The sequence below is a fragment of the Carassius auratus genome, chromosome 14 (genome assembly GCF_003368295.1).
Source record: "Carassius auratus strain Wakin chromosome 14, ASM336829v1, whole genome shotgun sequence".
Classification (NCBI taxonomy): domain Eukaryota; kingdom Metazoa; phylum Chordata; class Actinopteri; order Cypriniformes; family Cyprinidae; genus Carassius; species Carassius auratus.
This window is the reverse complement of record NC_039256.1, coordinates 20,211,157-20,225,503: the sequence shown is the minus strand read 5'-3', so window position 1 is coordinate 20,225,503 and position 14,347 is coordinate 20,211,157. Positions and strand designations below refer to the sequence as shown.

General features: G+C 37.6%; 1 protein-coding gene across 6 annotated transcripts in view; it reads right to left on the bottom strand.

The window, feature by feature from the left end:
- fgf13a (fibroblast growth factor 13a) overlaps positions 1-14,347 on the bottom strand; it is a 102,892-nt gene that overhangs the window by 20,675 nt on the left and 67,870 nt on the right. For 5 of the 6 annotated variants that reach the window (XM_026280578.1, XM_026280577.1, XM_026280581.1 and 2 more), the window contains 2 exons: positions 10,305-10,415; positions 3,371-3,474 (listed from right to left, as the gene is read on the bottom strand). In XM_026280578.1, coding sequence (XP_026136363.1) covers positions 3,371-3,474; positions 10,305-10,415 — 215 coding nt within the window. Of the gene's footprint in view, positions 1-3,370; positions 3,475-10,304; positions 10,416-12,244; positions 12,904-14,347 lie in introns of those variants that run through there. The other variant, XM_026280580.1, reaches the window with a different exon arrangement.

Below are 14,347 nucleotides of genomic sequence, written 5' to 3'. Positions count from 1 at the left end.
GTTCAAAGACCTATGTGTATTAACACTCTCCAGGCTAATGGTTACAGTCTGAATAAAATATTAACACCTAAAGAACCTTGCTGTGCTGTCACTCAGAGAAGTGCTAAATATAGCCTCTGTCCTTCTGCCGTCATCAACCAGGATGCCACACGGTGACACAACGTTACTGTTGTTGAGAACAGAACTTTAATTTAATGAGCACTCTAGCACATATGTTCTCATTTCAGATGCTGAAGCACACATCATTAAAGTCACTGAGTGGGAACAGAGAACCGCCGTGAGTTATAGTGTGCTTGAGGTCGGGATTCGCGGTAGCTGATGTGTGTGTGTGTGCTTCTCTATCATCCCCAAAGGCTCTTGCTGGATATGTTACATCTGTATCACACCTAACGTTATGATCAGATTACATGCTTTTGTCAGATTGCATGTGCGAGTCTCTTTTCTGCTGCCTTGTTTGTCTTTCTCCCGCCTGCTGTGAGTGAGTTCAGCCCAAAGCGTCCTGAAAACAGCATTACGCAGGACAGATTGGATGGTAACAGGTTTGTAGCATGGATGAGCAAGCTGCTGGAAAAACACTGCTCCTGGACTAGGTATGTACAAAAATATTGATTTCCAAAATGAACTAATTAGCGTGTTGTTTGAATGACTAGTCAACTAATTTGTAAAAGGATCTTATGATAAAAATTGAATTATATTTAATTTGACAATCCCCTTTTCAACCCCCCCCCCCCCAGTTCAACTGATCAAACGTATATGAAATATTAAGTAGCAAAACTGATTTCAACATTAAAAACAATAAGAAATGTTTCTTGATCACTCAGCATATTATAATGATTTCTGAAGGATCACGTGACACTGAAGACAGGAGAAATGGCTACTGACAATTCAGCTTTGCATCACAGGAATAAATTACATTTTAAAATATATTAAAATAGAAAACGGGTTATTTAAATTATAATAATATTTCAGGTCACACATTATTTTATGATCCTCTTTTCACTATTAACTACTTTTGCCTCAATAAACTCCTAATTACTGCTTATTAATAGTACGTAAGTAAATTTAGGTATTGGGTAGGATTAAGTATGCAGAATATACGCTTTATAAGTACTAATAAACAGCGAATATGCTATTAATACTCATCCCAATTCACAACTAGTTAATCGTGAGGGTTGGTACATATACTAAGGTGTTACTATATTTCATAATATTACTACTGGGAGTATTAATAAATAAAAAGTATTATTAAATTTACTATTACTACTAAATTCAGACTTATGTGCCCTCTAGAATCTTGCGTTCTGCAAGTGAACGTCGCTTGATTGTGCCATCTCAAAGAAGCACAAAGTCACTTTTACGGACTTTTAAATTAAATGTTCCCTCCTGGTGGAATAACCTCCCCAACTCAATCCGGACAGCTGAGTCCTTAGCCATCTTCAAGAATCGGCTTAAAACACATCTCTTCCATCTTTATTTGACCCTCTAACTTTAACACTCACTATTCTAATTATATTCTTTAAAAAAATCAAACTACCTTTTCTTTTCATTTATTATGCAAGTGTATATACATGTGTGTGTGTGTGTGTGTGTGTGTGTGTGTGTGTATGTGTAAAGCCTCTAACCTCTAACTAGCTTGCTCTATACTTTTTATTTGTTTTATTTTTTCTTATTCTGTTTTCTTTTTATTTATTATATTATTTAAAATCCCATGCTACGTGTACTGTTAACCTAACTGAGACTTGTTATAACACTTATATATCATTGCTCTTTTTGTTGTTTTTGTTTGCTTCCACTGTCTTCATCTGTAAGTCGCTTTGGATAAAAGCGTCTGCTTAATGAATAAATGTAAATGTAAAATGTACTATTTTAACTGTACATAAAGTAAATGCATCCTTGGTGAGCACAAGAGACTTCCTTCAAACACTTAAAAAAATGGTACTGTGTCTATCTGTGTAGAATCTAGAGAAAATAGTAAACTTTACTAATAGTGTCTAGTTGGTCGATGGAATCAATTAGTTGATTCATTACAATCTCGGACCAGGCCAGCTTTCTTCAGGCAACATCTGCTTCCTGTATTTTGCCATGTTTCCTCAATGATCCTTTTCCAGAGCTTTAGTGTCCAATCATTCCACCGTTATTCATAATATGGAGGATTTCTGCCTCAAGATCAAGTGTGTTGTTGTTGTTGAGACTGTGTATTCGTTTGCGCCCACTCTCTCCTGTCAGACAACACGAGCTCCAGTAATGCCAACCACATAGTGAAATTCTGACATTTGTCTTGCAGCAGAAGTTCGGTAGGAAGGTTACTGCATTATTCATGTCTTCACGCAGTCAATCAATGTTGGGATGTAGGCTGCCTGTTCAGCATATTTTCACGAGTTTCTAAATGTTTCAGCATTTCGATATTAGTCACCTTTACAATGAAAGCCATGTTACTCAATTCATGCACTGGGCAAACTCATCCATCCTCCTATTTCAGTGAAAGGCTTGACAAATTAACACATTAATGATTCACAGTATTTTGCACGTACTTTTAAACATTAAGAGCAATTACAAGCTGTCCTCCATATGCATTTTGCTAACTAAGGATGATTACATGTGTGCTTATGAAAGCAGAGTCTCATCTATCTTTCACTGAGGCTGAACAAAATGATTGGGACTGGTGTACATTTCCACAACCCACATACTGCCTTGCCTGCATCACCATAGTAACCAAGACGAATGCCAGAGCACCGACATTTCGTCTGGTAGAAGCAGGCGGAAGGTCAGGACTGTGAGGGGGTTGAGGGGGGCAAAGTTCGGCCCGACCACAGCCAGTAAACAAACATCACTAAGCCATCCACCCTGTAATCATGCCACTTAGCATGTGGGGCTGCGCATAATCTAAACTATGAGATTAGAGCTGAGGTTATGAAAACATCTTGAGATATTTGTCACAGCTGTAACTTAACTCATTTTCTGACAGCATGCCATATGGAGAGAGCGTGTGAGACTAGCGCACAGTGGAGGCTTCATCTGTTTATATGGATAAATCTGTGAAACACTGTGCCGTGCTCTTGGGAGTGACAGTTTTTTCAGCGCAGTGAGGGGTTCAGGAGCAGGAACGTGTCTTAAAGGCTGTGTGACCATTTGATCTTGGGTCACGAGGAGGTCTGTTTATCTGGAGTGTCTGATATCATGATTTGGCAGGAGATGAGAGTGGGGCGCGCTGGTGGAGTGAGTGTTAATGACTAGAGCTCAGGTGTTGATTTGAGAGCAGCAGTTTGATGTGACTTTCCCCTCTTGGTTTAAAACAGCTGAAGGAGTGAAGTATAGTACACATACACATACACAAAAGCCTACATTAGAAAGTTGCAGTTACAGTACTTACTGATGTATACAGGTAGCCCTCGCTGTTCATGGCCAGATAGAGTTTGGTCTGAACTCCTTGGATGGCCACCACTCGCAAGCCAACCGGGATGAGGTTGAACATGGCTGTATGGGAAACAAAGAAGAATTGCTAATTACATTTGCAGACATTTATGCATAAGTAGAGCTAATTGATTAGGATATATATATATATATATATATATATATATATATATATATATATATATATATATATATATATATATATATATTTATTGAGGTGATCACATACATAGCAAATTTTTGCACAACTAATAAAGTCTCTGTAAAATATGTGAGTATGTAAAAACACTAAAGTAACACTGTAAAGTAAGACATTTTAAAAATACTTTTTTAATGGAAATGGTTTTAAGACATTTTACTGCATTTTTAACCCTGATCTATTTCCAACTGTATTATAGTTAAAATCAGTGCACTTTAACCTGACTTATTCTCATCTACATGTAGCAGCATTTCATCTCCCTCCCTGGCACTTTTCTCTGAACTGCCGCCTCTTTAACATAGTTCCTCTTTTTCCCTTTTACACTCTCTCTCTTTCTCTCTGTGTCTGTTTCACACTCTTCCCTCCGTTTCTTTCACACATTCTCTCTCTGTTGAGGAGAGTTAGTGAGCTGTGCCGGGTTCTGTCTTCCTGGTACCACTGGCTGTGCCAACTCTCCTCACACCTTTGTCCCCCCGTCACTATGTAAGCCACAAAGCTGACAATCTCTCCCATCCACACAGCCTCTTTCTGCCAGTGGGAAGAGTGAAGCAGCCAGCCAGCCACCCCTGACACTGAGAGTATCTGAACAACATAAGCTTGGGAAGAAAAAAAAAACACAAGCTTTTTGAAATGGGTTGGGGGTTGCATGCATATGAGCCATTTTACTGCTTATGTAACTTAGCTTGATTAAAAACAAACAAGAAGGAAACAAACTCATTGTAAAGTAAAAGGTTACTTTCCTTCAAGTCAGAGAGTAAGTATGTGTGTGTGTGTGTGTGTGTGTGTGTGTTAAGAGATAACAATGCGCAATGATCTAGATTAGCAAATGTATACTGCCTACATGTGACAACCAAGCAAGATAAAATATTATACATAAAATAGTATCCTTCCTTTATCTCCTAAAGGGTAAGTTACCCCAAATATGAAAATTCTGTCATTAACTCACACTCATGCACTTTTTCTTCTAAAGTTATATTTTATAATTTTTTGATGAACTGACCAACTTATTTTTCCCATATCTGATCAGTTAAACAATATAAAATTAAGTGATATATTTATTCATTTTTTTGAGGGTTAGTTCACCAAAATAAATGAATAAAATATTTTTTTTTAAATCCGCACCCTCAAACATATAAGACTTTTGTTCATCTTCAAAATACAAATGGAAATATATTTTTTAACAAAACCTGATAAATATCTGTCCCTCCATTGAAAGTTTAAAACTTAAAACTTAAAAAAGTTAATAAAGAAATTGTATAAATTAGTCCAAGTCTTCTCAAGAGGTATGACCAATTTATAATTCAAACATTTTAATCCACATAAAACATTGATCAGTGTTCATACAATAGAGCACTGATGGAATTGAGAGTTACAACTTTTATTTTATTTTTATTTTTATTTTTGGGTAAACTATCAACATTTTTGTCAATATTTAACACTCTAATCTCATTTCAAATAATCTGGGAGAGCAAATTTGGATGGACTATCCCTTTAACTCAATCTACGTTCCTGCTTCCTCACCCAGAAACCCCTTCTGCCTTTCATCATAAACATGAGAGCTCTTGATTAATATTTTTTATTTACTGCAGAGCTCAATCGATGGCCATGTTGCTATTTTACACAACAGTCCGGAGTGCTCTCCATCCCCTCTAATCCCACATCAAGGCCCTTCCTCTCTCCTCTGAACCCCTCTGACACCAGCAGGTCCACCTGTAGAGATCTGCTCTCTTCCTGGTCTGTGGTCTGTAGCCATGGACTCACATGAAGAGTTTTAGATGCCAAATGCAGATACTTTAATGAGCTATTGATTTCATTTGTATGATAGGAAGATAATATGTTTTTCGTATCTTCATCTTTTGTGGCACAGACACATATGCAGTTACGAGCGGACCTCATTTCAGAGGGATTACCAGAGCTTGTTCGCTGGGGGTTGTGGAGAGGAGACTCAATTACTCACACCTAATAAAACACCTGAGCACAGAGATCTGGGCAGATCAAGAGGGCAAGATAACCATTTCTAAAAAAAAAAGGCCAATATAACATCAGAATTCAGTAAGGAGTCTCTCCTACAGCACCAATCACTGAACACATGGGTGAGAAGACTTCCTGTTCACGTAGCATAAAACATAAAGGATTAGTTTGGCCCAAAATGAAAATTCTGTCATCATTTACTTAATCAAAAAGTGTATTTACTCTAGATTCAATGCAGTCACAAATAATGGATGAATTGGGCAGTTTAATCAAAGTCTTCTGAAGATACACACAATATCTGTAAATGACCAACAGATTTAATTTATACTGTTATTCATATGTGACCCTGGACCACAAAACCAGTCTTAAGTATATTTTGGGGTATATTTTTAGTAGGGATGCACCGAAATTTCGGCCACCGAAAATTTTCGGCCGAAAATGGCCTTTTCGGTTTTCGGCCAATAGACTTTTATCACCGAAACAACACGGCCGAAATGTTGTGATGACGCAAACAGAAACCGCGACCTGCACGTTCACCTGCATAGCAAAGACCACGAGCTCCCCGCGACATTCACTTAACACCAGTGAGAACATTCTCTCTCTTCGTATTCCTTTATTCGCAGCACTATAGAGTCTGTTCGCACACGTCTCACTGAGAACTTTTCGGATCCTCTGCACTTCATCGCGAATGTGCTTGATCCGCGTTATAAAGACCATTACTTGGATGCGGAAATAAGGCAGCGCGCACGAGAAATGATCCAGGCCGCGCTGGATGCGGAGAAACCGCGTGGAGACGGAGAAGCGCCAAGCGCAGGAGACAGATCAGAGTGCAGAAAAAAAGACTGGTCTCTGCACCAGATGAGTGGCATGCACCATCGTTGTCTGATATGTTCAGTGGAATTCTGCAAGAAAGTGCCTCAAATAATAATAATACGTTGGCTATTTTGTTCTTATACACACACACAAACATATATACATACATAATATCAGATTGTAGCCATATTTATGCTAGATTTTCTGCTAGATTTCTCCTTTAATTTGATAAAAATGTTTATTTATGCCCTGGCCCTATTTAAATACACTCTCTCAAATATTTCTCAAATGTCAGGCAGATGACAAGCTCAACTGCTCAACAGCTAGATGGTTATCTGTCTGAAGTCCCCATCCCCAGAAGTTATAACAGTCTTGCCAACTGGAGAAGTAATGCACTTTCTAGTCCTACAGAGAAAAATTTCAAATGCACTTCACCTAAATGCACTTTGTTTTTATGAGAGAACTGTTCATTTTAAAACCTTTCTGCAGGCCAGTAGGCCTGTACATTATTATTAAATATACACATGAGTGGGATACATTTTTAGTTAGAATTCTATTTTATACTGTGCATTGTTGCAATGTGCTTAATAAATATTTACATCATTTGTAATTATGTATTTTTATGGGTTTTTTTTTTAATAAGTTATGTAATTGTAATTATCTTTGAAACTTTAATATTAATTTATGCAATTGCAATGTCTTAATTTTAGTAAAGTTAGTACACGGTCATAGCAATAAATGCAATGGTACTAATAATTGGCATAATTTATTTCGGTGTTTCGGTTTCGGTTTTCGGCCTTGGTTTTCTCTTTTTCGGTTTTCGGTTTCGGCCAAGAATTTTCATTTCGGTGCATCCCTAATTTTTAGCAATAGCCAAAAAAAAAAAAAAAAAACTTTTTATGGGACAAAATTATCAATTTTTCTTTTATGCAAAAATCATTAGGATATTAAGTAAAGATCATGTTCCATGATGATATTTTCTAAATGTCCTACCATAAATATATCAAAACTTAATTTTTGATTAGTAATATGCATTGCTAATAATTTATTTGGATAACTTTAAAGGCGATTTTCTCAGATTCTAGATTTTCAAATAGTTATATCTCGATCAAATATTGTCAAAACCCAAAAGAAAACATACACCAATTGAAAGTTTATTTATTCCGCTTTCAGATGATGTATAAATCTCAATTTCGAAAAATTGACACTGGTTTTGTGGTCCCTGGACACATATACAAATATCAACACACAAACATAGGTAAATATGGTATATGGAAGCTCAAATGTGCTTGTTTGATGATTTTTTTGTATGCATACAGTAAATCGAGTTGTCATGCTTGAGCTGTCAGGTGTCATTAAAAATGCCTTTATTTCTCAAAGATGGAAAAAAGACTTATTGTTTTGGAATGACATGAGGGCGAGTAAATAGCTGATTTCTGAAGATGCTGTAAAACTGGGTAAACTTTTATTGCTTGCTTAAAGAAAATGTTTTTGGCATTTCATTCAGATGTTATTACATCAGTTCATTAAATTTAGAGATAAATAAGACTGATATGACAGTGACTGACTGAAAATCACATCAGCCCACTCTTCAGACAGAAGGCGAGTTAGCAGAGATAAAACCTAATGCTGACGGAGAGAAAGGTCTCCTGCCAAGGCACATTGATTAGGAATTGAATTAAGCTCTAAAACTCTGCACAAAGAGACATAATCCAATAGAACACCCAAACCTGACATTTACTGCCCAGAATGAGCTTTTGTCTTGTTCCTCCAAGAGCTCATCACGGTCAGACTTGAGAGATGGAAAGGCTGATTTTCAATAAGGACTTTATCTTTAAATGTCCGCTTCTCAACCCCTTGATCTGCCCAATTCATCTAATAAAGTCCCTTTGATTCTATCATTATTAAAAGGCAATGGGACCTTCTCATTCTTTCTTTTTCTTCACATTGTTAGAAATAACCAATAAAACATATAGATCTTTGAGGGGGTTTTTTTCTGTCAAGTTGTTTTTTTAGATATTTATCATTTATTTATTTATAGCACCATGGAATGACTTCAGGGCAAAAATATATATATATATAATTACCATTTGGCTGATATATGCTATAAACACCTAGTACTAAAGTCATATTTATGTGATTTAAGTGAAACAATGACATAATATTTTAAACTTAACATGCTCAGATCACAATCAGTAGTGCAATGAGCATCAGTTAAGGTAACAGAGTTACATCTAGAGAGTAAAGAGAGCTTTGGAGCAGACCCTCATTCCTATCAAACACACACACACCAAGAGGAGAGCCAAGAGGACCGCACTGCTGTCGCTATGGAGACAAGGGCACCAAGCTCCTAACAATTCTATTTTTGTAGCGTGAGAGATAGAAGCTCCCCGTTTTCCCACTTCTCCTCTCCAGCTTTTCATTCTCTCCACAAAATAAGGGAGTGTGTGGTGGAAAAAGCAGGTCAGCTATTATGTAATCTCACCCCTATATAACTCATTTTACCTAAGTCAATCACTCAGGGGAAGAAAACAAACAAGAAAATAAACAAGCACGCAGCAAGAGAAGGACTGGCCAGCTGCACCATTGGCGCAGATTCAACTCAAGGGTGAATAAAACACGAATGCTTGAGTCAAACAACCACTACTTAAATTCAAGTAGAGGGTGTTATTTCAATTAGCACGGCTCTTCATGTTAAACATTGTTTATGTGCACTAGACACAAATTTATGTTAATCTAGATGAGCATGATGGATGAGGGGATTTGGAGACTTGAGTGATCACCATTCCAAATGACTCCGTTCACCACAAACTCATTTGCTTGATATGAGCGTCATCTTTACCCAATGACTAATTGAATAGAGTCAAGCTAATTTACAGGCCCCAGAATGCCACAGACACTTAGCATCAGTGAGATATAGCACATATTAAATTAGAGCCCTACCAACCATCCAGCCAGCTCCATCCTCGCTCATAGACACAGCACTGCTCAAATAATACAGAATAAATAATTCACACTTGCAGGTGCCCAGCAAGATCACTTGAAATGACACAAAATAATCTTTGGCCATAAGGGACAAAAAAAGTTTTTTTTCTGGCACTATGGACATCTTCCTAAAAATGATTCTCTTGTACTTGGGATTTCCAGCTACACTGACTGTGCTCTCTGAAGAATTGTCTCCTGAAAAACAGTGACCACTCCGGCTACATTTTTCATTTCAGGTTAATACAGAACTGAGCCTCTTGACTCTTGTGACCAATAAAAGAACTGTAAAGGTATTAAAAAGTGAAAAGCAAAGCGGAAACTGTCTATAAGTGCCAGTATGAGACAGAAATGCAGTCTGAAGGAGCAATACAGCTGCCAAGGAAACTATAACAGCTTTCACTGAAATATGAGTAGACATACAGTGTCCCAGAAAAAGCATTTGGACACTTAAGTTTCACTTAGGATTTCATTGCATTAGATGTAACATATAAAACCAAGTGGCATCTGCAAATGATGCAAGACTAGAACTAACTTCACTTTTCTAAGAAATTTTTGCAATTACTTTTTAACAGCTGGTCTTGAGGAAAGTACTGTATACAGTCAGTTCCCTTTAATGTCCTAGTTGAGTAACTATTGACATGTTCCACTAATGTTTGGTAACCAAATAAATTTGTATTCTTTATTCTAAACTGTATATATATTTCTGAATCATTTGAGGCCTAAAAACATGTTTGTGAAGCAAAATAATTCCTATATTTCTTAAAAACTGAACACCACTCAATGTTTTGTTATACAACACAAAAACATTCATACAGCAAAGTGTCCAAATTGTATCAATCTGGTACTTCCTTGTTTCGAAATTTGAATTTGGGTCTTGACAGGTGAATATCTGAAAACATATGTTAAAAGAGGCCAGCTGACTTACTGAAACCACTGTCCTCCTCTTTAGTGCCATCGATGGTTCCATCTGCTTGGAGCTGCAAATGAAAGCCCTGTCGACTGTACAGCTTCGTTACGATCCCCTTCAGCTGGGGCTCTGCAAAGAGACAGAAGGTAGAGAGAGAGAGAATGAGAAAAAGACAGGGTTAAACAGGCATCGCCACAGTGAAAGTGTTAGGGGCTTTAAAGCTCCTGGCTTAGCAAGAGCTTTCCATGGTCTGCAGATTTGAGCCTGCATTAAAAACAAGAGATCAGACCACAGTGACAAAAGAACAGAAACAAAAAAATGAATATATATGTGGCAACATTCACCAGAGCAACCATATAGAAAATTGGTGTTAGCTGCAATTTGCAAGGAAACTGCAGTCCCTCTGGCCATGATAAGGATTCATGTGAATATGTAGATGCAGATAGCTATTTCACCTTACATGGGTCTGATCTGCATGACTGGAACTAAGAAGCACAACTATACAGGACACAGCTCTCCTGTGCAAAATACCAGATTGCATCAGCAGATCTGTAGTTAATAAGGCTTAAGAGAGTCTGTGGATCATGCTATTAACACTGATTAACTTTCATTTATCATAGGAGATTAAAAAATGTGGATATTAGGTTACATCTTACAATAAAAACCATTTATATAGAATTTAAACTATTTAAAATGTAAAACATCCCCTAATATTTCAGTCAAGAGAATACAAAGAGAATATGAATATTTAAAATAAGCCCATTAAATGTATATCCAGAATAAACCAAAATACATTACCATAACACATGTACAATATAGTATGGTACAATATAGATACATTACAATTGGTTGGATAAATGTCTGAATGAACATACTAAATTTCATTCCGAATGGCATCACTTATTAAACTTATTAAACATGGATATTGAAATATGATTTTGTTTATGCGTGTTGGTCCATGTGCATCTGTAACAAGATTGTTAGGTATGAGACTGTTTAATAAAGACAGAATCACTGAAGCAAACAACTGCCACTCTACACAAACAAACTTCCACACTTCTGCTTAGGTGTCACATAAGGGTTATGTAAGATGCTGTCTGGGGAGGGAGGCAAGGTAATTGGGACTAAGCTTGTAAGTAAACAGTTGTGCTGAATGTATGCGTGGGATGGATAGATGGATGGATGGATGGATGGACGGACAGATGGATGGATGGACTTCACAATTAAAAGGAAATTTCTACTGATATCCAAGCAGAATATGTCTTGCAACATATGGAGGGAGTTGTAAACTACAGATCATGCACACAAAGTCTGACCACACAAAGATCATCATAATATCAATCATGAATTATGTTACTTAATTATTTGACCTGAAGTGTTTGTAGTTAATAAAACTATAGATATCATTCAAAAAAGGTAACAGCAGATTTTGCTGCAGAATATCTATATGGTCCAGATTGTGAGACTAAATCACCAGAGATTCATCTGAGATAGCTGTTGTCCAAAAATGTGCCAAACAATAACCTGCTTAGTTTGCTTTCTATTGTCCCTGTGTCTCTGAAGGGATGAAACACACTAGAGAGCTGACACTGAATCAGTATCAACATCATTGCAACACAATATCTGCAGAAAAACAAAAGTTGTATACAATTTTGTATACAGGACCCCCCACTCAATTTATATGGTCAAAATACCTGAAAAGTTCAGTAAGGTTGTGTATCTGAGTTTGAATGAAATCTCACTCTAAAGTGTGAGAGTACATGCTGGCTGACTTTTGAAATCAGTAAGTGCCCTACTTAATATAGGAATGGCAAGTACTTTTTGAAAATTCAAAATGCAACATTTTAGAATCCATTATTTTTAAAAGTACAAACACAAATGCACTGATAAACACAGAGATGCTGTTACACATATAATATCCATTTTAAGTCAGGATCCAAAAACAGGTATCATCAGACCTGGACGCCTCCTCCTGCGCTTTTTGGAGCCGAAAAGCTTGACTCTGGAGAAGACACTGATTCGACTGGGTTTCTCGCATGTTCCTTTGGTTTTATTCGGACTGCTCACGCAGCGGCAGGCGTTTGATTTCTCACGCTCCCTGGCCTGCCTCTTCTGCCGAATAAGGGAGCTGGCGATCGCCGCAGCCATGGCCAGTTTGACGGTGCGACAGACAAAACTTTCAGAGGACACAATCCGTTTCCCCACCTCCTCCGCGACAAGATTTCTTTAGGGAAATCTTCACTGAACAGCTCACATTCAAATCTTCATACACAAGTCACCGCCATCGTTCGTTAATAAGAATGACAGATTGGCGGAAAGGAGTTGTAAACTAATACAGCTTTAACACAAAACGCAATTATGTGGGTGACGGTACGCGCATCTCTCCAACGCTCATTTTCTTCAGAGATAAAGTCCTCAATCAGCTCTACATTCAATTGGCTGCAGTCTTACCGCATCTGTCTCCAGATAATGTCACTATCTACTAAAAACGGAGAAGCTGTTCCTCCAGACACCGAGCACACGTTTCGCAGCATCCCACAGAGCAGTCAGTCACAGCAGCACACAGAACAGAGCCATGTGAGAGAAACACCTGTTAGCGAGCGCACGAGCGCGATTCACTCTTGGGTGCGCGCGCTTTGAGGGAGTGGGGGGGGGGGCTTTGGGGGTGTGAGCGAGAGAGAGAGTTTTCAGTCAAACTTCCGAATCCTTTTGTATTGTACATACAGACGACTAACGTTACTAGTTAAATCATCGCGGTGGTCAAACTCGGAAAAGGTAAACCACTCGAAGTGAGGACAGAACAGTTTGTTCGGTGTGTTTGTGGCTGACTGCAAGTGCGAAAGGTATCTCTGCGAATCGGTTCTTTCGAGCAGCTCATTTCAAAGAACCGGTTATAATTTGTCAGAATATTATTTTACGTCATGGCGTAATTAAGTAATATTAATGCTTGTGTTTATAGTTTACGTTCTGTTTAAACGAAATTATGTATTAAATATACATTTAGATTTAGTTAAATGTAAACATTTCCAGTAGGTTTTATTAGCATCATCTTGCAAGATTAAACATCAAACAATAAATCGAATCTGCCATGTCTGAAGGAAACTAGGCCATCATCCCATTGATTTTAAACAAATGTTATCCTATGTTTCATAGTGTTATTCGATTAAATTCCTAAAGCGTAAATGAATATATTTATATTAATATTGATATATGTATAATATTAATATATGTACTTAATGAATGTTATTCTAGCTACTCATGTAACACGTCCGAAAGAGGGCATGTCTCGGTTCAACAAGTCAGTGGTGACCGATTCAAAATCGTTTCAAACGAATCACTGAACAGAGATTCGGTTGAAACTTGGACGATTCGAATGTCGCTAGTTCGTGAACGTTTCCTTGCACAGAGCTCTTCTGGGGCGGCGGACGAGAGTGAGGAGCAGCAGAACAACATTTTTAATGTTGTAGTGAAGTGCTTAAAGATTAGTCCTAAAAACTAGATACTGAATGTCTGAGATTCATTCAATGCGAGCTGAGTAAAGAGCGCCAGTGATCAATTTCTAATAGGGAGACGAATCTCTATCTCCCCTCGCGGGGAGACGGTGACACACACAAATGTGACAGCTGCAAGTAAACTTGAAGCTTTATAGTTTTTAGACAGTTGCACAGTCGAACACAATGTGCCAGTCATGTGTTATATTTCTTTCCCAAACATAACGGATCGCGTGGAAACAACGGAGTTGCGATGTCCTGATTGGAGGAGTGTTGGTTGCCATGACAGTGAGTTTCCTGCGTGCGTGCGTGGCAAAAGCATAGTTGTCTTCTGGCACACTCATAATAACATGCATTAATATGCATATTCATATTTGCACTTCATAATTTTCATAAATAATAAAAAAAGTAATGTTGTAACATTGCTTCAATCCGAGATATACAGTGTATAGGCTATTAAAAATATATTAGGATTTTTTTTTTTTACCTGCATTACTGGAAAGATTAAGAAACGTCCAACTCAAATAAAAATCACGTTAAGTTACTGATTGAAGGACGCCTTACACTCAG